The sequence below is a fragment of the Natrix helvetica genome, assembly GCF_964273705.1.
Source record: "Natrix helvetica genome assembly, chromosome: 2".
Taxonomy (NCBI): Eukaryota; Metazoa; Chordata; class Lepidosauria; order Squamata; family Natricidae; genus Natrix; species Natrix helvetica.
In genome coordinates this window covers 38,755,086-38,782,285 of record NC_138552.1, presented here as the reverse complement: position 1 = coordinate 38,782,285, position 27,200 = coordinate 38,755,086, and the positions used below count along the sequence as shown (strand labels likewise).

The 27,200-nt window shown below is 40.6% G+C and overlaps 3 protein-coding genes across 4 annotated transcripts in view; 1 reads left to right on the top strand and 2 right to left on the bottom strand.

Moving 5' to 3' along the window:
* The window catches only part of LOC309385964 (V-type proton ATPase subunit S1-like protein), a 30,443-nt gene extending 15,881 nt beyond the window's left edge, over window positions 1-14,562 (bottom strand). For both annotated transcript variants that reach the window (XM_081940812.1, XM_081940814.1), the window contains exon 1: window positions 14,440-14,562. In XM_081940812.1, the coding sequence (XP_081796938.1) occupies window positions 14,440-14,534 (95 nt within the window). In that variant the 5' untranslated portion in view covers window positions 14,535-14,562. The remainder of the gene's footprint in view (window positions 1-14,439) is intronic.
* A 5,500-nt stretch (window positions 14,563-20,062) lies between these two features.
* On the bottom strand, window positions 20,063-23,026 carry LOC309386398 (small ribosomal subunit protein uS12). Its single transcript, XM_081941710.1, has 4 exons — window positions 22,871-23,026; window positions 21,682-21,841; window positions 20,429-20,549; window positions 20,063-20,273 (listed from the first exon to the last, which is right to left on the bottom strand). Exons 1-4 carry the CDS (start codon window positions 22,872-22,874, stop codon window positions 20,127-20,129), a joined length of 432 nt encoding a protein of 143 aa, XP_081797836.1. The 5' UTR covers window positions 22,875-23,026; the 3' UTR covers window positions 20,063-20,126.
* Window positions 23,027-23,487: 461 nt separating this feature from the next.
* Window positions 23,488-26,952, top strand: LOC309386396 (small ribosomal subunit protein uS12). Its single transcript, XM_081941707.1, has 4 exons — window positions 23,488-23,646; window positions 25,034-25,193; window positions 26,074-26,194; window positions 26,758-26,952. Exons 1-4 carry the CDS (start codon window positions 23,643-23,645, stop codon window positions 26,902-26,904), a joined length of 432 nt encoding a protein of 143 aa, XP_081797833.1. The 5' UTR covers window positions 23,488-23,642; the 3' UTR covers window positions 26,905-26,952.
* The last annotated feature ends 248 nt before the right edge of the window (window positions 26,953-27,200 follow it).

The window sequence follows — 27,200 nt, the reverse complement described above, 5'->3', positions numbered from 1 at the left end:
CAGCTGGCAGATGCTATATTCCCACCTAGAAAAGCAGCCTGGGTCAAAGGAGGCAGCCAGTTTGGGCTGATGGCCGCCTGTCATTTTGACTGTTGCGCCAGTCACTGCACTCAACATTAAATCTGTTGTATGCTAATCTTTTTGGTCAGCATTTAGCACTTAATCAGCTTATCAATTAAAGGTCACATTAGAGATCTGAAGAAAAGCCACACACAAGCTTTCTAGGAAATGCATGTTACACCACCCAAAGTCCACTGGAATTGGATGGCCAATAAACTTTAAGTGAACAAAATGTTTGCATTTTATTAGAGTATCCATAACATACCCATAATTATCACTGTAGGTTTGAAAATTTATTAAAATATCTGAAAACAAACCAGTGGTGGGTTTCACTTACCTTCACTATCGGTTTGCTGATTGCATGCATGCGCGTTCCGTTTGCACGGGTGCCTGACTTGCACTGCGTGCATGCACAATCCACCACCCCTGCGACAATGAGCTGATTATTGGGGCTTGTGCGTGCATGCATGTGCAATTTGCCTTTTGCTAAAACAGGTATAGAGCACGGATGGGTGGGCCAAAAGAGCCACCGTACCAGTTCGTTCTCAGCTGCTCCAGACTGAACCGGGCCAAACCAGCAGCAACCCACCTCTGAAGCAAACTCATAGATACCACTGAGGATTTTGAAATTATTCTGCTTCTCTTGTCCACACATTGTTTTTACTAGGCAACAAGTAACTATTTATTAGTGCAAACCCTAACTTGCATATAAATCCAAGAGTTGGTGAGTAAATATACCGACCATCCTGAAATTCCTGTTACTACTTTTCAATTCAATTCCTTATATGTAGTAGTAATTCTGGTCATATAGGACTATAGGTCTTTGATGAAACTTAGAGCCTATAAAGTTGTTTTTAGTAAGTACACATTCATGCTTTAGATATGTAATTCTATACAGAACAAGACAATTGAAAATCCACAACGTGCAGCAGAAACTAATATGATTAACTAAGTTAGCTCAAGTTGTCAAAGATGACATGTCCATAGCATCTGAGTGAGCATAATGGTTTATTCCCAATGGCATATTGGGAGACTTGGGTCACTGGGAAAAGAGTCTCTGCCAAGGCAATGCTGAGATTAGACACAGCACAGTCCGCAACTGGATAGTGGGCAAGGCAAGAGACTCAGAAGACAACCTAATTTCTTGCAAAATTCTGTCAATGTACAATAAAGTAGAATTTAGTTCATCTGGTTTGATTCCTAAGGCCAATATCGAGTGCACTACTGGAGAAGCTGCAGCTTAACTGAGGTTAATATTAAAATCCTTCATAAACTCTCTGGAACTATGCAGAGTTTTACAGGGTTGGGCTTCAAAGATTTTAGCAAGGGGTTCTCTGCCCTGTTGCAGGGTGGGCATAGCCATGGTGGGCATGGCCTAGTCGGCCTCCTGCACAACTGGGGAGCATTTTTGCCCTCCCCTGGCAATGGAGGCTTTCCTTGAGCCTCCGGGAGGTTGAAAACAGCCTCCCCAGGCTCCAGAGGCCTTGGGAGGCTCTTCCAGAACTTCTGAAAGGCCCATTTTTTGCCCTCCCTGTCAGGGGGAAAAAAAATGCCCTGGGGGAATCTGAGATCAATGGACCGTGGCTGATTCCCTTCCGCATATCTTTTGAGATATTGAGAAAAATAAAAGTCTTTAAAAGTATTCTAATTAATAAACAAACTTTAATAATAAAATAATAAAAGTAAATGAAACAGAAATAACTAATGGTTACATTTTGATAATGAAAGCTACGTCTGCCAAGCTGGCTGCCGAACAAAGAAGAAAAGAATTTTTGGAATGTGTGACGCGTGCGCAATAAATCACTTTCAGATAAGAACTTTTTGTTTTATGACCTGCGCAATAAAGCTTTCTTAGTTTAACTCTTGAATGTCAGTTTAGGCAGTTCAGGCCTAGCAAACTTTTTAACATCGTGACACCCCTTCTTTTGCTAGTCTGGGCTGACGTCATCAAATCATCAATTAAGGCACATCTTCTTTCGCAGATGTTCGTGTTGATTTGCGGCAAGTGGTTTGTTAAGCATGTCTGCGATCTGATCATGTGTAGAAACATATTGCAATTTAACAAAACCTTGCTTAACTAATTGCTTTGTGTTTTGATAACGAATGTCAATGTGTCTGGACCTAGAACCTGTGAAATGTGACTCAGAAATATAAACAACAGATACATTATCTTCCATCACGGTGATTGGTCGAATCGGACGTGTCCAGATATCTGTGATCAAAGCATCAAACCACGTTAGAGAATTACAAGCATCTGAAACACAAGCATATTCAGCTTCAGTAGATGAACATGAAACAAAACTCTGTTTTCTCACTTGCCAGTAAACAGGACAACCATTTAGGAACATCATGTAACCAGAAGTGCTTTTGCGTGACTTCTTGTCGCTCGCCCAGTCGGAATCAGTAAAACAAATCAGCTTTGGTTGATCAGTGTGTGTTGGTTCTAGCAATAACTTCATGTGCTTAGTGTGTTTTAGGTATTTCAACAACTTCTTAATGCATGACCAATGAAATTGTGTTGCCTTACCTACGTGTCGTGATAAAAGATTAACACTAAGTGCGATGTCAGGTCTGGTCCAACTACTAATGTATAATAGTGAACCAATGACTGAACGATAAAGTGTTTGATCCTCGAACTCAGGACTTGGTTCATGTGTTAAGTTGTGAAAATCTGTTTGCATGGGTGTCTTTGTTGTGCTAGCATCTTTCATGTTGCAATGATGTAGAATGTGGTCAATTTTCTCTTCTTGTGAAAGACTAAACCCCTTCTGTGTCTTTTCAATTTGAACACCTAAATAAGTGCTAATGTGTCCTAAAGATTTCAGTGTGAAGTATCTCTGCAAACTTTTGGCAAAAATCTCACTCATTTTCTTATTTGGACCAATATAAACAATATCATCAACATAAACAAGAATTATCTCATATGCATTGTTAGATCTTTTTGTGAACACGCATTCATCAGTTTCGGACTTAATAAAGCCCATTGAATTTAGTTTGTCAGTAAGACATAAATACCACATTAAACCTGACTGTTTCAGACCATAAAGACTTTTGTTCAGGAACCAGGTATCCCCTTTTTGCTTTCGGAATCCTGGAGGGCTTCTCACGTAGATCTCTTCATCTAGGTCTGCATGTAGATAAGCTGTGTCCACATCAAATTGGAAAACTTCTAAACCAAGAATAGTTGCAGTGGTTAAAGCAATTTTTACACTTTCAGTTCTGACTGTTGGTGAGTAAGTGTTTGTGTAGTCCTCAGGATAACGTTGAGCGAAACCCTGAGCTACAAGTCTGGCTTTGTATAAAGACTCACCATTCGGTTTCTTCTTGATTCTGTAGACCCATCGAGTGCCAATGACTTTCTTGTTTGCTGGAGGTTTTGCAGGTGTGAATACATTAAGTTTCTTCAAACTGTCCATTTCATCCTGCATTGCATCATACCACTTGTCTTGTTCTGAATCAGGAAGCTGTTTGATTTGTGTGAATGTCTCTGGAGGAAGAGTAACGTTGCAAATCAAAGGTAATGGTGACTTTGTCAGTTGCCATGAATAACGTTGTGGAGGGATTCCTTTTGTGGCCCTCTTGGAGCATCTAGGAGCAACAGACCAGTCTTCTTCTTCTTCTTCATCATCATCCTCGTCCTCACGTTCGTCGCTAGCATCAGCATCCGCGGCTTGCGAAGACGGAACATCAGGTTGTGAAGAACTGGTAGAAGGAATATCTGCCTGCGAATTGTCATCAGGCTGCGTGGCATCTGGAACACCATCTCTAGGAAAATAAACTTCAGGATCATTGGAATGAATCCTGGACCAGCCAATGTCTTCCTCAAAATTAGCAGATTGTGAAATGACAATCACATGTTTAGTATCAATGAATTTGTACCATTTTGAATTATCATCAATACCCATAAATCTTAGTCTCTTTGCTACTGTACCTCCCTTTCTTCTTTGACTTAAGGGAGTGTTCACCATAGCATATGAACCAAAAATATGGAGGTTCTTGAGATCAGGCTTGTAGCCATACAGCATGTAGAAAGGAGTTTGATTGATTACACTGCTCCAAGTACGGTTGACAATGTAATTTGCATATTTGATTGCTTCACCCCAGTATGCGTTACTGAGATTGGCATCTTCTAGAAGACAACGCATCATGGTTTGTAGAACCCCTTGTCTTCTTTCTACGACTCCGTTATGAGCCGGTGTATATGGAGCAGATGTCTGATGAAGAATTCCATTCTTACGCATCCAGTCCTGGAAACGCTGAGACATGAATTCTGCACCACAGTCACTCTGGATTCTGGCAATGCGAACTTGGTATTGTGTAGAAACAAAAGCTGCAAAGTCTTTAAAGATCTGAAAGGTCTCAGATTTCTCTCTCATAGGATATACAAATCCATATCTAGAATGATTATCTACAATTGTTAAAAAATACTTTCTGCCACCAAGTGTTGGTGGGAAAGGACCCACTATGTCAGTGTGTACCAAATCAAAAATGCGTGTTGACTGGCGTGTAGCGTGTTTTGGAATTGGAGCCGCCTTGGATTTAGCCTTTTTGCAAACCGCACAATCCAAAAACACCTTACACCCCTTTAGATCCAAACCTTTTGCGAACTCCGACATCTTTCTAAGAACACGGAAACTGGCATGCCCCAATCTTCTGTGCCACTTGTGAATACACCTGGAATGCAAAGGTTTACCAGTTAGTGAATTCTCAACATTAACAGTTTCATGAGGACCCTCAGGCTTGCTCTGAGCAATCTGTTTCTGTTTTCTTTGTTTGTTGGCTTTAGGAGCCTTTGGCACAGTAACGTTTTCTCTCTCTGGGACAACTCTCTCTGGGTCTACGTTGTGCCTTTTTGGAGTTTGCATACTTGCCTGTGCTTGCCCTTTAGGCTTTGGCTTTAAGTAATAAACACCACCAATCAGCATGGTTTCAGCAACAATATCTCCATCTTTAACTATGTAACTTGCTTTTTCGAGGTGGTGAACCTGGAACTTTAAATCTCTAGACAAGTGACTTTGACTAAGCAAATTACTGGTTGCTGAAGGTATGTAATAAACATCAGGGATGTGTGTATCGAGTTCTTCAATGTAAAAAGTTCCTTTTCCCATAACCTTGCAAGTGTGGTTGGTGAAGGAATACAGTTCTCGATACTCGGGCTCTGGTTCGCCCATCTCTGTGAAAAGTTCCCTTCTGTGGGTAACGTGCACAGCTGCTCCACTGTCTAAAGTCCACAAAAGACGTCTGTCGAACTTTGGATCAGGTTGTGGAACGTTGGTTATGGCCAGTGTCACAAGTGGAGCTTGTGAATCACGCCTTGGACCACGACGGCCTTGTCTTCCGCCTCTACCTCTGCCTCTGGAATCTGTTCCTCTGGGCTGGTACGTGGCGGGAGCTGGAACTCGTTGGGGACAATCCCGGGTGTCATGTCCCACACGGTTGCAGGTGTAGCATTTTGGCATCCTTGGAGCGTAGCCTCTTCCTCAGAAGGGACGTCTGGCTGGAGCCTTTGATGCTGGAGGCCGTTGCAGATGTGGTGTAGCTAACCTGATAGCTTCGTCTTCCACTAAAAGTCTGCAAACGTGGTTAACTGTGCGTTGAGCAATAGGCACGTAGTTAATCTTTGCAACAGCATCTTTCCATTCATAATTCAATGAGTTAATGATGATGCTAATCATTTGGATATCATCGATTACATGGCCATTTTGTCTCAATTCACTTCTCATTCTTTTCAGTTTGGTCAAATGTCCACCAATTCGTTCACCAGGTTTCAACTTCGAACCATGGAACTCAGACATGAGCAAACATGAGGATTCAATTGAAACGGGCCTGTAGCAATCTTCCAAAATAGCCCATATTTCTTGGGCAGTTGCATCAGGTGGAAAGATACCTTGGATCTCATTTTCCATTGACATGAGTAAAGTCGTGATTGCTCTGTTTTCGAGGTCTCTTATTGCAGGTATCCAGGGTTGATGGGGAGGATTAAAAACCATGGAATATGTGCCTTCTCTTCGAAGCAAGAGCGCAATTTCACTGACCCAGGCTTTATAATTCTCTCCTGACTCCTTTAATTTGGACTCACCAGTCAAGGGGGTGACTGTGAATACCTGCTGAGGAACAATTTGTTGCTCTGGTTGCAAATCTGGTTGTTGAACCAGGGGATGCTGGGGTTGCATCATTGGCCTTTGCATGGCAACATCAAATTGGCTTCCTCGAATTCGCCTTTGGCTTTGCCCTTTTCCATCTAGGGAGGATTCAGCACCTCCAGGGGGTGTTGAAGACTTATCCTTTGAGGGCAAAGCTTGGGCTTCTGTAAAACTCATAGACAGATCTCTAAAAATCTGGTCCAACTGCTTCATCTTTTGCTGTAATAATTTTTCTCCGCCAGCAGATGGCAGTGCAGCTTCACTTTTTGGCTGCCTCACCTTTCTATACGTATGCGGAAGTTCAGTTGACTCAAAGGGACCACGTGACCTCGGTGACGTGTACATGTCTCTTTGTTCTAATTGACCAATGAACTCTGTGGGGTGTGTCTTAGGCTGTTGTTTTGAAGAAAAGATGGCGTCCTCAGACATTTTGGGAGTGGGGGAGCTCCTCCTACTTCGCTTTATTTCGTTAAAGCACTCTCTCACCTCCCTAGTATATTTTTCAAACAGCTTTATTTGATCAAGATAGCTTTGCATTTCTTGCTCATCATTTGGGGAGGATTCATAAACTTTGCTTTCTGCGTGGGAGGATTTTTTCTCTGCCGGCAGTTGCCGTTTAGACTTTTGCCGTTCGTTAATTGTATCTTGATAATGAGGAAGATTTACTGACCTCAGTCCGTAGATCTTGCCTTCTGTAGCTCCTTCCCCCACATCTGGCTCGGCGCCTGAAGAATCTTGCTCCTCTGTGTCTCAGGGAATGGATTCTTTCGAGCGCTTTCCATGTCCGTGTTTTTTTCTTTTCTTTCTCTTCTTTGACATGGCTAATTAGCCTTAGTCGGTTATCTTTAGATAGCATGAAGGGAAAATACAGCCATAAATTGTAGCCATCTCAGCTACAGCCAACCTCTGCAACCAAGTTGTCAGGGGGAAAAAAAATGCCCTGGGGGAATCTGAGATCAATGGACCGTGGCTGATTCCCTTCCGCATATCTTTTGAGATATTGAGAAAAATAAAAGTCTTTAAAAGTATTCTAATTAATAAACAAACTTTAATAATAAAATAATAAAAGTAAATGAAACAGAAATAACTAATGGTTACATTTTGATAATGAAAGCTACGTCTGCCAAGCTGGCTGCCGAACAAAGAAGAAAAGAATTTTTGGAATGTGTGACGTGTGCGCAATAAATCACTTTCAGATAAGAACTTTTTGTTTTATGACCTGCGCAATAAAGCTTTCTTAGTTTAACTCTTGAATGTCAGTTTAGGCAGTTCAGGCCTAGCAAACTTTTTAACATCGTGACACTCCCCACCCTCCACATCCACCCTGCACTTACCTGCATCCAAAACGGGCTGCATGGGGAATCCAGGGAGGGGTGTGGTGGGATGGGTGGGACCAGCCAGGAGTGGGATTTGGGGGTTCTCCAAACTGCACAACATCTTAGCTAGAGGTTTTCCCAAATCCCTGTGAATCTCCAGCAGCCCACCCCTGGTTTTATACCATATTTATAACCTTATCTTAGATGACACCAGGTTGTTTTGTTAGAAGAAAATTCTGGTTTATTCCTAACTGAATTAAAGTTAGGACAACTGCTTGAAGAAGTGGTAGTATTTATCTGATAGTGAAACAGACAGCCTAGCAATCAAGGGTGACTACCAGAGGTGGGTTCCAGCTGGTACACACCACTACAGGCGTACCGGGGCCAGAAATTTGCCGTACTTTTGCATACCTGTTCCACGGCAGCGTGGCCACACACCCGTACTGTTACACTCCCCTGGCCTGCCCCTGTTTGCAAGGTGATTCTCAAAGAGAAGGAAGCGAGGGCAGGGCTTCTTCAGAAGACCCGAGGCAAGAGCAGCATTGAAGCCCTCTCTGAAGCAGCTGGAAAAGGTATGCGGAGGGAGAGGAATTCAAACTTCATCCTCCTGGTGCGGTGTGGGGCTTTGAGCAAAGGCTGGAGGAAAGGGCCCTGGCTCACTCACACTCTCTAGCTCGCTTGTGAATTTTGATGCAGCCTGCAGTCAGTGAAGCTGGGTGTGCACACACAGAAGTTGGATTGGATATCTCTCCCAATGGCTTGAATACAGCTCCTCTGCCGCCACCACCCCATTCCCCTGCTGCCTTCCTCAAACACCTCCCCCATTGAAAATGCAGCATGCTGTCTGGGTGGGAAATGCCTGGAATGCAATAAAGCCCACCCACTCACCTCCTGCTGGCAGGCTGGGGTGAGAGGAGAGGCAGAGAAGCTGGAGGGGAGCCGATCAGAGCCTTCAGAAGGAACGGAGCTGGGGGAAAATGTGTGTGCTACAGCATGCCCCTTTGCCTGGCTTTTTGCCTCCTCAGTGCTCGCTTGTGCTCTTCCTCCCCAATCCAGTTTGATTGCAGGCGGAGCCACATTGCCTTTTCAAACCTGTAGTCAGTGAAGCTGCACTGGCTTTTTGCATAGCTTTATCTAGCTACAATACAATACAATACAAAAGCAGAGTTGGAAGGGACCTTGGAGGTCTTCTAGTCCAACCCCCTGCATAGGCAGGAAACCCTATACCGTTTCAGACAAATGGCTATCCAACTTCTTCTTAAAGACTTCCAGCTGTGTGTGTGAGAGAGAGAGAGAGAGAAATGGATGGGGACCTGGGGAGTAAGTCATTCCCCCTCCCCCAACATCCACTCCCACCCCGGTCACATGACTGCCGAGCCACTCCCACAAAACAGGCCATACCTACAGAATAGGTTCTAAAAAAATTTGAAACCCACACTGGTGACTACATATTGAAAGGCAGGCTTGGAAATATTTATAGGAAAGTTTGGTATTTCTATTGGAAAGCAAGCAAATATGGTTTTCCTCTGGGGATCATGCTGAGTCCAGTAAGGAGGAAAGGCAGTTTTCTCAAACTGATGGGGTGAAATAATTTTCAACTTTTTGTGTGTCCAGATGTTGGTCTTGGGGGTGATGGATCTGGATTTGGAGGATATTACTCTGTATGTAAATGATTTCCATATATTGAAGATATTTCTTATAGTTTTGATATTTGCTAATGTCTTAAGCAAGAGATATGCTTCAGCCCAGGTATCAATATGAGTGGAAAAGCTTAAGCAGTTTTTTGTTTTATTGCTTGAGGCTCACTGACTAGTTAGGGTTGCTGAGTGATCTGAGTGACAAGAGTAATCTGAGGGTCTTGCCTTCTCACATTGTGAAATTACTAAACTCTCACAAATTATATGAACATATTTGTTTATACAGTATTGCCCCAACAAAGTATAGTGTACCCCAAATAACTGTTTAATAATTGCCGATTATAATTTTGATGCTTTCCAGAAAACCACCAGAAAACGAAACCAAGTTTGTGCCAAATTAACAATATTCTTCTCTCCACAGGAAAATACATCCAGCACTAAATATGCTTCCAAGTGAAATATTCATAACTCTGCTAGAAACCTAATGGCAAGAGTAATTTTCAAGATCTATTCCACACAGAAATAATTAGCAGTCTTTCTACTCGGAAAGCAGGTAATTAATGGGCCACAAAGAAACTTTAATTTGCTCATTGAAGCATTCAAACCTTATGGAAATAAGATTAGCACATTCACCATTGAAGCAGAGACTATGGTCACATTGAAAAGCTCCTCCTAATATTGTACATGCAAAATAACACTTTCTCCATCCTTCCACAGCATCTACAGATATAGCATCAATGACTATCAGAATTTCATGTGTCCAGATCAGGGGTGGGTTCCTGCCAGTTCTAACCTCTTCTATAGAAGAGGTTCCACAAATCTACAGTGCCGTTTAGAACCGGTTCCAGCTCCCTCCCCCGCCCATCCGAACATCATCAAGAGGAAGAGCGAGAGGAGGAATTCTGGGAGTTGAAGTCCACAAGTCTTAAAGCTGTCAAGTTTGAACACCCCTGGGGTTTTTTTCCTAAAGGGTTAGGGGTGCAAGGGTCTTGTAACTTGACAGCTTTAAGACTTGCACACTTCAATGCCAGAGTTCCTGAGCCAACATTTTGGTTGCATGGCCAGCAAGCCACTCCCACAAACAGGCCACACCTACAGAAGATGTTCTAAAAAGTTTGAAACCTACCACTGGTCCAGATGTACACATGAAAGCCCTTATCCACATCATAGACTGATAGAATACTATGGATGGAGCACTTCAGTGTGGCTTTGCTCCCTATTCATACATAAACAGCCAAATCATTTAATCTAAGAACATCTAATGTATTTACATGCTTGTGTGGATTTTAGCAGATTGTATTCAGTATCCAAATATATTTGCCAGAAATATTAAATCAAGCAACAAATCACTGTAATTCAAAACATTTGCAGGATCATTATAGACTGCAGAAAGAGCCAGACATAATATTTCCCTGAGTTCTTTCTCTTTCATATTTTGGCTCACAGAAATATATAGAACATATCCAGAGTTTCATAGAACTTTCTCAAAAAATGAAAAACAGACACATGAGCCTTCAGGAGCAACAGCCATTGGAAAAAGCTACCTCATCCTTTCTCTAGCAGCTTGGGGGAGGAGGCTATTTCAGATCTTCCAAACAGTTTTCTCACCTGAGTGAAAAAGCTGTAACTCCCCAGATATTTTTTCGTTCATAGAGGAAAAACAGGGAAGGGGCAATTTGGGAAAAAAATCCATTGGTAAAATAAAGGTTAAGTACTTCTTGCTCACCAGTGGATAGTTCCAGTCTCTAAAAGCAATAACCCGAAATATGAAAACATCATAACACTGAGTAATCAATGTATCGTTGGCCATTCAGTCATTCAGCAAAAGATCCTATAATGGCACCCATCCGTGGTGGGTTACAACCGGTATGTCCCGGTACAAGCGTACGGGTGCCTGCCAGGAGCACAGGTACCATTCCAGTACAGTGCTCTGGACGGCCCGCCCACCCGCGCTCCTTACTGGTATTTGAGGTTTTTGAGGCTTCCGCACACACACACATATGGCACCTGCGCGGCAGTCCGCCGAGCAACTGGAGCATTGCAGAGGCATCATGGAGCATCGTGGGCGGTAAGTATGCATGTGCACGCTGTGCATGTGCGCACATGCACTGTATGCGTACAAGTGGTGGACACCCAGCCCCCTTGCACCGTATCAGTTGCATCAGGATCCGGAACCCACCACTGGCACCCATCTATCCACAATGACAATGTTGTCAGGAACGATGAATGGATACAGAAAATTGAAAGACCTTTGAGCAATGGCATAGCACTGACTTTGGCACGATTAGAGCATGTTCTTTTATTATAAAGAAGCAATATATATGCATCCATTTAATTCATAGAATTGCCTCTTCTTCCTGAATAGGTCCAGGATTCTGACAGGAACCACAATGATATTTTTAAATTGAAGTGTCAAAATCTAATTGTGTTTATTTACACATATCTGATCTTTTTCCACTTTTTTTATAATACAGAAAAGGCATTTGAAACCCCAAATCTCATAAATCCATCTAATACAATGAAGAATCTGATGGTACAAACACATAAGCTCCCAACTGCCTGTTGTGACAAAGAACGATTTGTTTTCTAAAATCACATTTACCAACTCAGATGTCAGTAAATGAAGAGAGATGAAAGAGTGCTACTGAAACTTCATAGGAAGTAAATGTTAAGGTAAAAATACTGGGAAAGCTTTCTGGCTTGGTGACATTGGTTTTTTTTTTTTAAGTGGGCTCTCTATAATATTTCTTAATTTAAAATGTTTACCACTTTGCCCACACAAAATGGCTCATAATAATAAGAACTTAAAGTTGAACCACCAAAAAACATAGTGCATGAAATAGTATCCCAAAAGTAGCAAGAAGGTGGATGACAAACTGAAGGCCTCTGAACTTCCAGAAAGTTGTTAGTGAGGAAGTGAAGTTCTAGAATTGCAGTATGGAATTGACAAATATTTTCCAGTCCTATGTCGCCACCAGCGACATGCAGTCAGGAGAGGCAGGGGAGGCACAGCCTCACCACTGTCATCATGAAAAGAAAAAAAATGTAAAAGAAAAAAGGCGAGAGCTGAGGTCAGGTTGAGCTAGTTGCTGCCTCACCGTGGATGACTGCGCTTAACTGTTTAAAAAAGCCTCTAAAAAAGCGCCCTCTACTATGAGGCAGGAGAAGTGCATGCCTCATCTAGTCTGACTTTAGGCATTTTATGATCACTCGAGCAGAGTTAAGCAAGGGTTAAAAGCCTAAAAATTCCTAACATAGGTGAGGCACGCAGTTCTCCTGCCTCATAGTAGAGGGTGCTCGTTTGGGCGGGGCTTCTTCAGAGGACCCGAGGCAAGAGCAGAGTTGAAATCCTGTCTGAAACAGCTGGAAAAGGTATGTGTGGGTCGGAGGGAGGGGGAGGAATTCAAACTTCATCCTCCTGGTGCGGGGCTTTGGGCAAAGGCTGGAGAGAAGGGTGAGGGTTTGATTGCAGACAGAGCCATATTGCCTTTTCAAACCTGTAATCAGTGAAGCTGAGCTGGATTCTTCCGGGGCTGGGGGAAAGTGTGTATAGTCCAATCCAACGTGTGTGTGTGTGTGTGTGTGTGTGTGTTTGAGAGAGGGGGAGGGAGAGAGGGAGGAAGGAGGGGAAGGGAGAAGAAAAAGAAAGAAGGAAATTTCTTTCGCAAAGGAGAAAAACAAATGCTGTCACTATAAATCAGAATTGAGCATGCCTGGCTGTGGAATTCTGGGAGTTGAAGTCCACAAGTCTAGAAAAAGTTGAAACCCACCACTGGGTCAGTGCCTCACCAGCCATAAACCTCACTGCATGTCACTGGTCGACACATAGTCATTTTTAACAAAAAGAACAATTTCATGTTATGGGATTGATCAGCCTCCCCTATAAATCTATATTAGCCCCAAGGCTTTTTTTAAAAAAAAATTTTTTTAATTTAAATTTGTGAAATTAAAAAAAAAACCTGCATCACTAACAGAAAAGGATAAGTAGTGTGAAGTGTGAAGAAAGAAAATCTAGATATATTGCAGTGATTAAAATAAACTTAGAATTACCAACTAACAGGATCCACACAAGGGAGTACAAAAACTACCAACTCACTTCTACAGACAAGAGAATTTCTTCCCAAAAATATCACTTTCCCAACCACTTTTGCAACAAATCAGTTACCACCTTTAAGACTGCCTGTGCCATATCCTAAGCTAAGGATTATTAAATTACAAGAAAGAGGAAAAGCTATCTTACATCTCATTCTGATTCTAATTACATTTTAATTGGGCTCATTAAATTATCATGAACCCAGAACTAAAGAAATCCTGCATTCCAGAGATTTAAATATATGTCTAGAAATACTTTCCTAAAAGTGGAGATATTTTTTAAAAACAAATTTAATGCAATAAGTTATTACAAAACACTCACGTGGCTTTTCCCCATGCTTGCATTTATGAACTAATAATATAATTAAACTAAATATCTAGTATACTTTAATTCATCTCTTAGCCAAACTACAGATCTATACAATTAGACACAGATTAATACAAACACCTGTCCATTACCCCCCTCCCCAAGGCACAGCTATGAGCCTCCCCATCTTAATGTGACCTGCATTTTAATGATGAAACAAAGCACATCCCTCTGTGTAACTATCTTTTCCTTCCATAATTGTAACTTTCCTCAACTTAAGTCCCTGGGGAAATATTTGAGGTTGCTTTATGTTGCACAAATAAAATTGGGTACAGGGAACAAGAATGAGATTGCATATTTTCTGGTAAACTTGAATTTTCATCAAAATTCGTATTATAAGCTTCATTTTGTCTTTTTTAAAAAATTCTTTTTTCAGTGTCATCAGCACTGTTTCTGGCTGTGTGTTTTACACCTACACTATTTTATTTATATCTCTGTTATTAACAGTGCGGAAGGAAAGAAAATCAAACCATCATGGCAAAAGAGAAATGCAACAGAGACTAATCGCTCTCATAGCTTTTGGGTTCTAAGTATAAGACTGCATACAACAGGACTGTTTATTTTCCCATATATAATACAATTTTATTAAGAGAACTTCTATTGATGTTGACAGTTCTGCTTTTAAGTAAATAAGCTCAGCATCTTGAATGTTGAAACTATTTGCCTCTCTGTGATTAGTACATCAAAAAAAAAAACCAATCCTCCCTAATCAACACCTGAATGAACGATCTACTAATATTGTTACTACCTTCTCCAAAACACAAACATAAATCTTTCATTCAGCTGCTCCCACACCTTTTGCATACACCCATAAAATCACTGACCTCCTTTCCATTCTTCCAGAGATTTGGTCCGTAGATGATGAAAATCTTACGCAGAAAAGGAGAAATAAAAATCTAAAAATTGCACTGCTTTCCATTGAGAAATAAATCAGACCCTCCAGACCCAGCACATCTGTTCATGTGTAGCAAAGAAACAAGAGCCAGTATTTTCAGCAGCCAGAGATAGACAGCCGAGCCAACCAATAGGACGCAACGCTCAGTACCATCTGAGCTGTCATGTAGTCTCTATGCAAAATAAGAGGCTGTCTTGGACATTTTCTACTGAACGTAGAGTCACCTTCTTTTTGTGCTTTAAAATTCACATCACAGAAGGATTAGATACAGCTGAATACTTGAAGAACAACCACTAAGACAAAAGATAGCTTTTAACAGAAATCTATTTTAATACTAAAATAGCTGTCTAAATTAAGGCTACATGACAGCAGCATTATGCTCATTCTTCTATATGCATGGAATTAAAATATAAGTTGTGGGATCACTGTTTCTTTAGTTACATTTTTTTTATATTTTGGAGATTATTGGTAGGAATTTTTTTGTAAAAGTGGGTTTTTAAAAATGAATACAAACTATTGGGCATTTCTCCTGCACAAAACAACTGAACAGCAAGGTGTTCAGAAAGGGCCAATGCAAAGGTTATTTCCATATTCTGTTCATGGAGTAGGGCAGCTGGCACCTGAATAGCTTCACTTTCCGCGATCCATCCGCATATCCCTGTCTAGCAAACAAAAGCTCTCTACGTCCTCCTGTTAAAATCTGTCCATTCACCTTGCTTATGAGCAAAATGAAATAGGACAATCTGAGCTTGCCAAGATGATAAAATCAACTAGTCTCTGTCTGTAATTGTCTCTCCCTCGCCCTCCCTCACCCTCTTTTCTCTGATATGACCCTCTAACAATTTACATTATTAATCAATAAATATTTGAATGAGATTCAGAAAATACCATACGAAAAATGGTACTTATTTGCTACAGTTAATATTTCTGCCTGCCAGGGTGAATGGCTATGGAAACCAATCAAATGTAACTTGAAAAAACAATTATTTGATAAGTCTTACAATAAAATCCCAGATGAGAAATACAGATAGTATATTAGCAGTGGTGGATTAAGCCTCACTGGTGCCCTAAGCACTGACAAATGTTGGTACACCCCCCCCCCTTTTGTAGTACTGTACAAATCTTCATTGGTTGTTTTTTTTCTCTTTCTCAACTTTGTGGTACCCTTGGGCCTGGCGCAGGGGTGGGTTTCTGCCGGTTCTAACCTCTTCAGTAGAAGAGGTTCCACAAATCTACCGAACCGGTTAGAAGAGGTTCCTCACAGAGCGCCTGTCCCGCTCCCCTCACTCACTTCCGCTGCCCGTTCTGTGGACGCTCGCGGGCAGTAGCTTGCGTGGCGCGGCCAGCCTCCTAGGACCTCCCTGAACTTGCCTAGGAGGCGTGGCCACCAGCAAAGTACGGGTGCATTCCTGGGTGTCCCCCCCACTGGTTCCCCACCTCCCTTCCTGGCGAAGTTTTCCAAGGTGTGGTTTCAAAAGCAGCCTCCCATCCCTTGTGCCTGGCTCCCGTTGAGCACCGGGAAGAAGAGCCTTTGGGGAGTGAGGAGGAGGGAGGAGGAGGTGCACGCGCAGGGACATGCCAGCTGGGCAACCGGTGCTAAGAAAGTGCCTCACAGCTTTTGAAGGGAGGAGAGGCGAGGGAAAGGGAGAATGCGTAGTCACCTTTCAGGGATGCCAAAGTGGCGGGAAACCAGCACTGCCATGAGTCTAAAGCTTTTGGCGGTTTCAGACAGGTGAGGTGGGGAGCGGAGACCCAAGTGGTTTCCTTTGCTGCCCTTGCAAGGGAGTAGTAGGCGTCGTTTTTGCATTCCTGCCTCTGCTGGACTTCGCGTTCTTCTCCGCATGCTCTTCACGACTGCAATAGACGTCCAGAAATGGCGGGGCTGGAAGCCCAGGCCCCATTAGCCCCCAAAGCCACTTCTGGACGTCTATTGCAGTCGTGGAGAGTGCGCGGAGAAGAGCGCGAAGTCCAGCGGAGGCAGGACTGCCAAGCCACTCTCACCCGGTCACATGACCGCCAAGTCACTCCCACAAAACAGGCCACACCTACAGAAGAGGTTCCAAAAAATTTTGAAACCCACCACTGGCCTGGTGCCCTAAGAATGTGCTTAGTCTGCTTTATGGTTACTACACCACTGGAGGCAAGCTGTTCCACTGATTAATTGTTCTAAGTGTCAGGAAATTTCTCCTCAGTTCTAAGTTGCTTCTCTCCTTGATTAGTTTCCACCCATTACTTCTTGTTCTACCCTCAGGTGCCTTGGAAAATAGTTTGACTCCCTCTTCTTTGTGGCAACCCCTGAGATATTGGAACACTGCTATCATGTCTCCCCTAGTCCTTCTTTCTATTAAACTAGACCTACCCAGTTCCTGCAACCGTTCTTCATATGTTTTAGTCTCCAGTCCCCTAATCATCTTTGTTGCTCTTCTCTGCACTCTTTCTAGAGTCTCCACATCTTTTTTACATCGATGTTGGCTTTCATTTGTTTTGTCGTGCATCTACATTAGGAAGAAGCACTCAAGACATATTTTGCCTTTAACACAATAGGATAAAACATTATAAAGTCTTAATTTTATCTGCCATAGCTCCAATTATTTCCATAACACTGTCATCACCCCTCTGCTGATTTATACTGCTTTCACAGATCACCAATAAACTCCAAACTATTAAAAAGGCTGCCTTTATTGCTAACATTTTGACCCAATGATGAGTGGATGATTCTAAAATACTTCTAAATGACTACTGGGGCAATAATTGATGTCGTCAGACATCAAATTCAATTGCATACTTTACATTTTAAAAAATTGACAAACTTTTGGAAGGCTTTATAGATTGTACTCAAGACTTTGGAAGGCACATATGACCCCAGGACAATTGGTTGTGGTTTAATAATTTAATCTGAGTTGAGATAGGCAATTACCATGCTAACTAACTAAATAACCCTTCAGGTGAACAGATCCTAAACCATTTAGGCAGCCAAAGCCAATGGTTTGAACTAATGCCAGAAAATACCTGGCAAGTTGTTTGAAAAACAGGAATGCTTATGACCAAAAATGCAGACATTTATAAGTTTTATTTTTCGGAGCACCTGTTATCATATTTTTCCTTTTAAACTTTTACTGCCAACTGAATATAAAGAAAATGCCGTATAATGTTCCAAGTCATTATAGCAAATATGGAGAAGGGAAGGGAGGGAGGAGTAGAGGAGAGGGAAAATGATAGATTGGCTCAATTTCTCCTGCTAAAACACTATAGATTTGAGAACTAAAGCAGAACATTTTCAGTTGTAATAGGAAGATGGGGCCTGATGACTGGAGCAGATCATAAACTGTTCATATGCAAAATCCAAATTAAGTTAGAATGGAAATAAAAAGCCAAATACTTTATATAAGACACTTATCATGAGCATACAAGATGAATGTGAAAACAGATTGTGAAAGACCAAGAAATAAAAGAAAGAACTTTGGATGTCAGAACAGATGGTAGAAATTGTACAAAAGGGAAGAGAAGTCAAAGCCCAAAAAACAAGTTAACATGACAAAAAAATTCAGATTATTAGAAGAAACAAGAAACAACATATATCACTGAGGATAGAATCAGACTTGGAAAAAACAGGACTTAGATCAGCAATGTTGTCATCCCCAAATTAGAAGACTACAGGAATGAAATATCTACAAAAATGGGACAAGAAACAGAAGAATTAGCAAAGCTTCTAGCTCTTTCCATCTATTAGGCAGTGTGTCATTCTCCATTCTGTTGCAATAGTCTAGCTCAGTGATGGCTAACCTTTTCGTTGCTGTGTGCCAACAGCATGTGCGCACTCATAATGCAATGCACACGTTATCCCCCTTGCACACCCTGCACATGCACGTATGACTTCCCCGCTCCCCCACCCCTGCGCACGCCACTTCCCTCTGCACTCCCCCTGCCTCCCATGCATGTGCACCTGACCCACCGTATGCCCCCTGCCTCTGCACGCAGGACCCCCGGCGCTCCCCTACACTTGTGCAGCAGAGACCCAAAAACCAACTGGCCGGTAGGAGGCACAAACACATGCGTGTTGGAGCTGAGCTGGGGCGACAGCTCACGTGTCCGCAGAGAGGGTTCTGCGTGCCACTGGTGGCATGTGTGCCATAGGTTTGCCATCATGGGTCTAGCTAGACTATGGCAACAGAATAGAGAATGACACAGTGACTGATACATCAATTGGTCAATAGGAAGGAGGGAAAGAGGGAGGGAGGGAGGAATTACCTGTGGTGAAATGTAATCTGGATTCCCATAACCTGCATTCCAGAGGACCAAGAAACAGCTACGTTTATATAGTTTGTTTGGGAGTCAAGATAACTCCTTCATAGAAGTTCTCACAGTATATCTTTAATTACGCAAGTAGTTACTTTAGTTTGGCAAGATTTCTGTCTATAGGTGAGGAAGAATAAAGGAAACTACTTAGATGTAACTCTGCATGCCTTTCTTGGTTTTTGGAGTCTGACATTATCATACAATATCCTTAATTTCACATACTAGCAAAATAATACTTAGGATCTTCCAACATAGACCGGATCCTACAGTAAAGATACCAGATATTTAAGTGCTTTTAGAAAAGGCCAAGGAACAAGACAGATTTTTTCTAATGCAAGTTCGATAAGTGAGAAAGTGAAAGAATACTAAAAGAATGTCAATATATGCTTTATTGATTATAGAAAGGCCTTTAATTGTGTTGAGTCAAGCTGTGGAATGTCCTTAGGAAAATAGGAATCCCAAAACATCTTGCACAAAACCCATCTACAAGATAGGAAGCCACAGTATAGATAAATGACGAAGTATCTTGGCCAGTCACTCTCTTACCTCAACATATCACAAGGTTTTTGGATGGAGAAAATAGGAGGAAGGAGTATCAGATACATTTGTCACCTTGCAATATACAAATAATAGACATGGGATTAAAAAAATCCAAAATAACAAAAAAATTGGTACAAGGCAATTTTCCAGTTATGACCATTTTAGTGAGCTTTTGAAGTTAGTATGGCACTTATGGTGTCAAAGGCTACCAATTTAAATTCTAATTTTGAACAATTAATTCAAATTAATCTAAGATATACATTAGACTAAAATTATTCTTTTGGCTGTTTTAAATTCTTGGTTTTTTGCCTCACATGTAAACAGGGCCCACAAGCCCCTGGAATCTGCTATGGAAAGTTTAAAATAGAGATTTTATTTACTTAAATAAATGGTTTATCTGTTTACCCTTGCTTGTCCCTTATTACATTACTATATCAAAGAAAATATAGTTTGCTTAGCAATCATTAGGATTATAAAATAAACTTTAAAATTTTCATTTTTTTTATTCAAAATGGATGCTTTGTAACAGAAGGCGTACTCAGATTGATGCAAACTAATGAAAATCTCCTAAACCCAGCAGGATCTTCTTACAAGCAAAGGAACTCTGGGATATTACGTAAAAATCAAGTTATGATATTATGTAAGAATCAAGTCAAATGCATCATGAAAAATGTATAGACACACATTCTGGGCCATTTTATGAAAGACTCAACAGGGTCTTTACTTTTACTTTTATTAAAGTAAAAATGTTTATTAGAGCCATTCACAGCATCACAAGAATTATGATCTGGGTCTCTCTTTCTTGCCTTTGTACAAGGCTAGTAGAGAAACATTGGCTACTTTAACAACTTTGAAGCGAACTCCAGGAATGTCACCAACAGCATGACCCTTCCGACCAAAGCCAGCAACCAGGACTTCATCATTCTCCTAGTTTAAAAAATGAGACAACAATTAATATTGATGACAAAAGCATGATTGTACTTTTACAATTTTTGGTTCCAAGAAAAAAATGATTTAATTTTATTCAATTAATAATTTCACCCTTCAATTAGGTGCCCTATTATATTCATCAATGTATTTACCTCAATAAAATTCAAACAGCCATCATTGGGAACAAAAGCTGTAATCTTCTTGCCATTCTTGATAAGCTGAACTCGAACACACTTCCTGATGGCAGAATTCGGCTGTTTAGCCTCTACACCACTGAAACATGAATTGAACAATACAGATGCTGTTATAATAAATACATTTCTAAAGAACAACAATAATGTTTAGCAACTAATTATACAATCTTCATGTTCTAAATTCATAATTTGAAGAACATAAAGCCATATGATACTGGGGGTCGTCTTCCCATGTGCAAATAACAATCAAAACTAAAGCACAATTTACAATGTCCTGTTTAAGTAAGATCACAGCAAAATCCAGGCATCACTCTATTTCTTTTTCAGTAGATCTTACTCCAAATAAGTGTGCATAAAGCTGAAATGTTAATTTCACCTATTGTAAGAAAAAAATACAATTATGTAAGTAATACCACAGATAAGGCCATAGTTCTATGCCACTTCCTTGAAAACAAAACCAATGGAACTCAACAAGGCAAACTGAAGTCTCTGACTTCCATAGGGCTTGTTTCTAAGTATCCTTAGGCAAATTAACTGGCTTCATTTACTTTAGAAAGTAAATCTAAAAGAAATTTACAAAAGAAATCTAACACTTAAAAAGATGAAAAAGACAGATTAAAATTGGTTTTAAGTAGACCAGTGGTTCTCAAAGAGTGGCCTGGAAACCCTGAGAGGTCTGTGAGACCCTTTCAGAAGGTCAACAAAGTAAAATATGTTTAAATTATTCCATTTTAATATCTAATACAGTAGATGTAGAAATAACTGACATAAACCAACATTCTTGGGAGTTCTGAATCATTCAGAACTGTAAAGGGTCCTGAGACAAAAAATGTAAATTACCTATATCGAACGGTAATTTCTAATTTTAGTAACTGGAACAGAGAAGTAAATCACTTAGAAGAAATGTGCTAAGATCGCAACCTTGGAGGTCTTATTCTACAATAACATTTAAGATTTAGTGTGGACTGTTTTTTTAAGGTATAGGTACAAAAACATTCACTTCCAACAACCAATACAAATTGTCTCTCTAAGGCTGCAATTCATATGGAGAATTGGGGGTATGTAAGCACCTCTTCACCACAGTCCAATTAATTCCACACTGTTTTTGTGTAGCTCCTGCATCCCATAGTTTTTTTTCTAGCTAATAATGAGTGAATGAGATCATCCCATAATTTTTCTAGTTAATAATGAGTGAATGAGATCTCACTTACACTTTTTCCAGGACAATTCCTTTAGCATGAGAAGCTCCTCCAAAAGGGTTGGCTTTCAGAGCAGTACCCAGATGGGCCTTCTTATATTGCTTGTCATGCCACTTCTGTTCTCGGCGGTGACTGCGAAGCTTCCTGGCTGTACGAAGTCCACGGCACTTGCCTAGAAAAGAAAATATAGATATCAAAACAGGAAATTTCCCTGAATTTAATCCGAAGGACCTCGTTTCAATAGGCCTTTAATACTGATTTTTATGGATTGTTGCTTTTTTCACGTTTTTTTCTTCTGGGGTCCATCGATGACCCTTGATCTTTTGGCGACACTTACCGTGACAAACAAAACCTCCTTGCAGTCAAACTTACTTAATAGATAGGATTCCTTGACAGGAAACCAAGGTTAAAAACTAAATTTTAAAAGTTTTAAAAAGCAGTCAAAAGCCACAGAAAACTCCCTCCGAGCCCTGCCAGGAAACAGAAAAGGCATGTGCAGGGAAATCGAGCTGGACTCGAAGGAAACCTCAGCAAACTATTGACGCTTTTAAAAAGATCTGACCAAAGAGAACAGCATCTACAGTAGGTAGACAATAAAGCTGAGAATTCCGAACGTGTGTGTGTAGATATATAGATAAAACACACATATATATGTGTATGTATGTATGTGTGTGTTCATATTGTGTTTGTGTGTATTATATGTGTGTGTGCGTGTGCGTATGTGTGTATATACACATACATACACACGCATACATATACACACACGCACACAGCTTTACAGAAACAGAAACGGAAGAGAACAGCATCTATAGTAGGTAGACAATAAAGCTGAGTTTCGAACATGTGTGTAGATAGATAAAACACACATATACACACACGTGTTTGTGTGTGTGTAAATATATAGATAAAATACACATATATACACGCACGTTTATATATGTGTGTGTACACACACACACAGCTTTACAGAAACACAGAAACTCCCAGCTTTATTGTCTCCCTAGATGCCGTTCTCTTCTGTCAGATTTTTTTTAAGCGTCAATAGTCAATTCGGATTCTATATGTATACGTATGCTTGGGACACCAACCAATTGGGGATATTATTTTTTCCCTAAAGAGTCCAGGCTCTCCCCCATCCAGGACACCCGGACATAGAAGGACCGCTTATATCGGGCGCCACAAAAGTTACGGTTCCGCTCACCCATCGCGCTGCCGCCCCGGGAGCCGAAAGACGGCAAAAAAGACCCACCATCCTTTGCGGCAGCTCTACGTAGCGGTGGCAAAGACCTCACGTAAATGTAGTTCCCCCGCCTGAGTCGCCGGATTTTATACTATCGTCTACTACAGAGGTCTCCAACTTTGGCAACTTTAAGACTTGTGGACTTCGACTTCCAGAATTCCTCAGCCACCAAAGCTGGTAAAGGAATTCTGGGAGTTGAAGTCCACATGTCTTAAAGTTGCCACGGTTGGAGACCCCTGGTCTACTAAGAAAAAAAAAAGGGCGAATGACACCATGGACGCGGGAGTTCAAGCGTGGGGGTGGGGGAGGATAACCACGCCGCTGACATGATTTTAATAAATTAGAGACGCCTCAAAGACACAGAGGGACATTCCCACAGAATCACAGAAACCAATTTCGTTGTATTTAAGTACAATGACAATACCGATTATACTTGTACTTATCTGAATTTCTACCTTCGCAAAGAAAGCCGGCCTAAACGGCTAATAATCTCGCAAAGGGTGGAACGGGGGTGGGGTGGGGTTTGACAGAGTGAGACTCCTGTCAGAAAAGGAACGGCTGCCAACCGAATTTCCCACAATGCACCACGCCTCGTCCACCATCTTTCTTGCAGCTTCGGAACAGGCTCTCGGTTAGACAGCCTTCCCCCTCACCCTCCCGAGACCGAGGGGGTCCTCGAAGCCGGTGCATTCTGGGCCTTTCTTTTTCCTCCTCCGGATCCGAGGCCGACACGATGGGTGAGGTGCTCCGGCTCTGGGCGTCGCATTGTGGCTAAACGGGCGATGAAAAGGACCAGAGGGATGGCTGAGGGCTCTTGGCGGGCGGAAAAAAATCCCCCCTCCCCATCGTCCGCTCAGAGCAACCGTCGCTCAATCTTTTTTGAGGGCCACGAGGCCCTCCATGTGGGTTCCTAACATTAGTCCCTCCTCGTGTTGTTCATCCATAGAGCTCCCTGATACGAGATGACAGGGACGGTATATTTTTAAAAAAATCGATTAGCAGGGTTTGCTTTACTCTCGGAATCTTTTGGGAGTCCATTTCCTAACCTGAGTTTCTAAGGATGCGTTGAAGTCCAAATAACAATTTCCCTAACAAGCCTAGCCAGAGTTGTTGCTCGTTGGGGGAAATACGGAAGTTCAAACTTAACAGGCTTGAAGAGCATGACATTAAAAATACATTCAATGAATGTAGGGCAATGAAGATCGGCGGTTCGAATCCCTAGTATAGGTCTCCTGGCTGAGCAGGGGGTTTGACTAGATGGTCTCCTGGCTGAGCAGGGGGTTTGACTAGATGACCTCCAAGATCCCTTCCAACTCTGTTACTGTTAAACTGTTTCCCTTCTGTGGTAACTTTGGGGTGTTGATAAGGAGCCTGTAGCCAGCATGACTATTTTTGAGAATTCTGGGATTAAAAGTCCATAGTATAACAGACTTAGTATACATTTTTTTAAAAAGTAAAAAGTGTAAAAATCTAAAATTAGAGTTATGAACTGGTTACATAAAGGATCTAGCTTTGGATTATGGATTTTGGAATTCCACGTTTTGCTTTGGAAGTATGGTCAAAATAAAGGATTAAGTGAATTTTACATCGTATTTGGTTTACATAGTGAGATTTGCTTTCAAAACTCAGACATCTCTATTTTTATTGTTTACATTTCCATTTGTGCTTACGCTCCCATTTCTGCAATGAATAATGATATAAATTGCATTTGTTGCCACCGGTAGGTGTATTATAAATAAAAGAAAATTAAAATAAATTGAGAATGTGTTACGAAGAAAGGAACCAGATTGGAACTTCAAAAGTCCTAAAATACATTATGTGCATTTGTGTGCATACACACACAAGAGGAGAACATGAGACATTGAAGCACGGGATCTTCCAAATTTTGTTATAAGGCTTTAGCAAAAAGTACCTCATTTTTGGTATAAAGGTTGCTTAAATTTGCAAAAAAATAATAATCCCTGGATGTAATATTGTAAAATACTGTGCAAAATTTTAGTGCAGTTTTGAGAAGATTAAAAAAATGAATCTTATAAATCACACTTAAATATGAAAAATTGATGAAGGTCCAGTTCTACAGACTTAATTCTAATTCCTAATAATTTTTATCACACCATTTTCTAGGCAAGTGTCGTGGACTTCGTACAGCCAGGAAGCTTCGCAGTCACCGCCGAGAACAGAAGTGGCATGACAAGCAATATAAGAAGGCCCATTTGGGTACTGCTTTGAAAGCCAATCCTTTTGGGGGAGCTTCTCATGCCAAGGGAATTGTTCTGGAAAAAGTGTGAGTTTCACTAGGAATTCATTGAGTCTTGATTTTGACTGACGAGATTTACGTTGTTTCTTTTAAAGTGTATTGTACTGTTTAACAGAACTGATAAATGGATTAAATGCAGTTGTGTGGCTGAATAACATTTATAATACATCCTGTTACTAGCACTTAGGCAAATAGTGGGAATATTTACTCTTAGTTTTGTAATCAAGGCAGAATTTTAGGAAATATATTTTTGAAAATATTAATATATTTTGTTAAGAATACAAATAGCATCAAATACTGGGAATTTTTCTTTAATATCAGATCTTCTGACTAAAGTGAAGTTTGATATTAATTTTTCTGTTGAAGACTTAAATTACATTAGGCATTACTTGTTCCGTGGACATACTTCTTGTGTCTGGTTTGAAATTCACTGTTTGTGTCATAAGTGAGACTGAGAGTTTCCATGATTATTTTTATTTGAAAATATGGAATTGGATTTTGGTTACTCAGTTTTACAAAGACAGAAATCTTTATTCAATTAGGGAATACTTTTGATCTGTCAGAAAATCTCATGGAAGGAATGGAAAATTGTTTCTGCTGCAGTTTTGTGTGCCTTAAAAATTTGCTCCAGAAATTTGAAGAACTGTCTGAAACATTGGAAAATACAAAGAAAAGAAATCTGCAAAGATATTCTCCCCTTTATGCTAGCTGGAATGTTCTGAACTCTAAGAAATTTTCCCAGCAATGGAAGAGCTGAATCTGACCCAAATGGTTTGGCTTAGTGCAAAGTCATGGGGATTGCAAAATATGCCTTTATTACATAAAATGTTTTTCTGTTCTAGCCAAGAATATATGTAGCTTGTGATGATAAAAAAAATTAAATATACATTCATTATTTTCATTTTAGTGGTGTGGAGGCTAAGCAGCCAAATTCTGCTATTAGAAAGTGTGTCCGAGTCCAGCTCATCAAGAATGGGAAGAAGATTACAGCTTTTGTTCCCAATGATGGTTGTTTGAACTTCATTGAGGTGAATAATTAATAATTTCTATATAACAGTAGGAATTATCAATGTGTTTTCACAATAATTGGGACTTAAATACTTTATAACATTTGTACAGAAGATTCTCAAAAGTTCCAGGGAAAAACTTAAATTAAAAAATGTCCTACCTAGAAAATACACGGATCAACTAATCTCTTTTCCTTACTTTTACACACACAAACCTACAATACAACCGGCATATATACCTATAAAGAGGATAAAATCAAACCAAAGAAGATCACTAGCTGACTGTATATGAAGGGGAATGAATGAAATAAAACATTTTCCTGGGGCTTAGTATTGTGGACAATTATTGAGAGATATATTTGGACCATGAACTTGGTTTCTAGTAGTCAGATTTTTCTCAAGAAAAAAACACTGCAAGAAATTAAGATTTTCATTTTCCTGTACTTTTATTTCTCAACTTTTAAAAATAAGTAATGGTTTTTGTTTATGTGGCAAAATGAGCCTTCATAAGACTCAAGATTGTGTAGATGTTTAGTAAATTTTGATTGAATGACATTAACTCTTATTTGTTCATTGAATTCTAGGAGAACGATGAGGTTCTAGTTGCTGGCTTTGGTCGAAAAGGACATGCTGTTGGTGACATTCCTGGAGTTCGTTTCAAGGTTGTCAAAGTGGCAAATGTTTCCTTGTTAGCCTTGTACAAAGGCAAAAAGGAGAGACCCAGATCATAAATTTTATTTTGCTGTTAAGATAATAAACAAACATGCTCCTGTGTTGTAGCTGTGGTGGTTGGTTTTTATTTCCTACAGTCATTCAATGATTGGAGCAAATGCCAAAAAAGTTTTAGATAGCAGGAGAAATAGTTAAAATATCTTCTTCGACTACAAAAATGTGAAGAACCACAAGATGGCACAAAGACAAACTTCTTATTCCTCTTTGTGGTTAGCTCACAGTGGAAGAAATGAGTAAATGTAATTAAAAACAGGAAATAGAAAAAGAAATCTAGCTTACACAAAGTAATTTACAC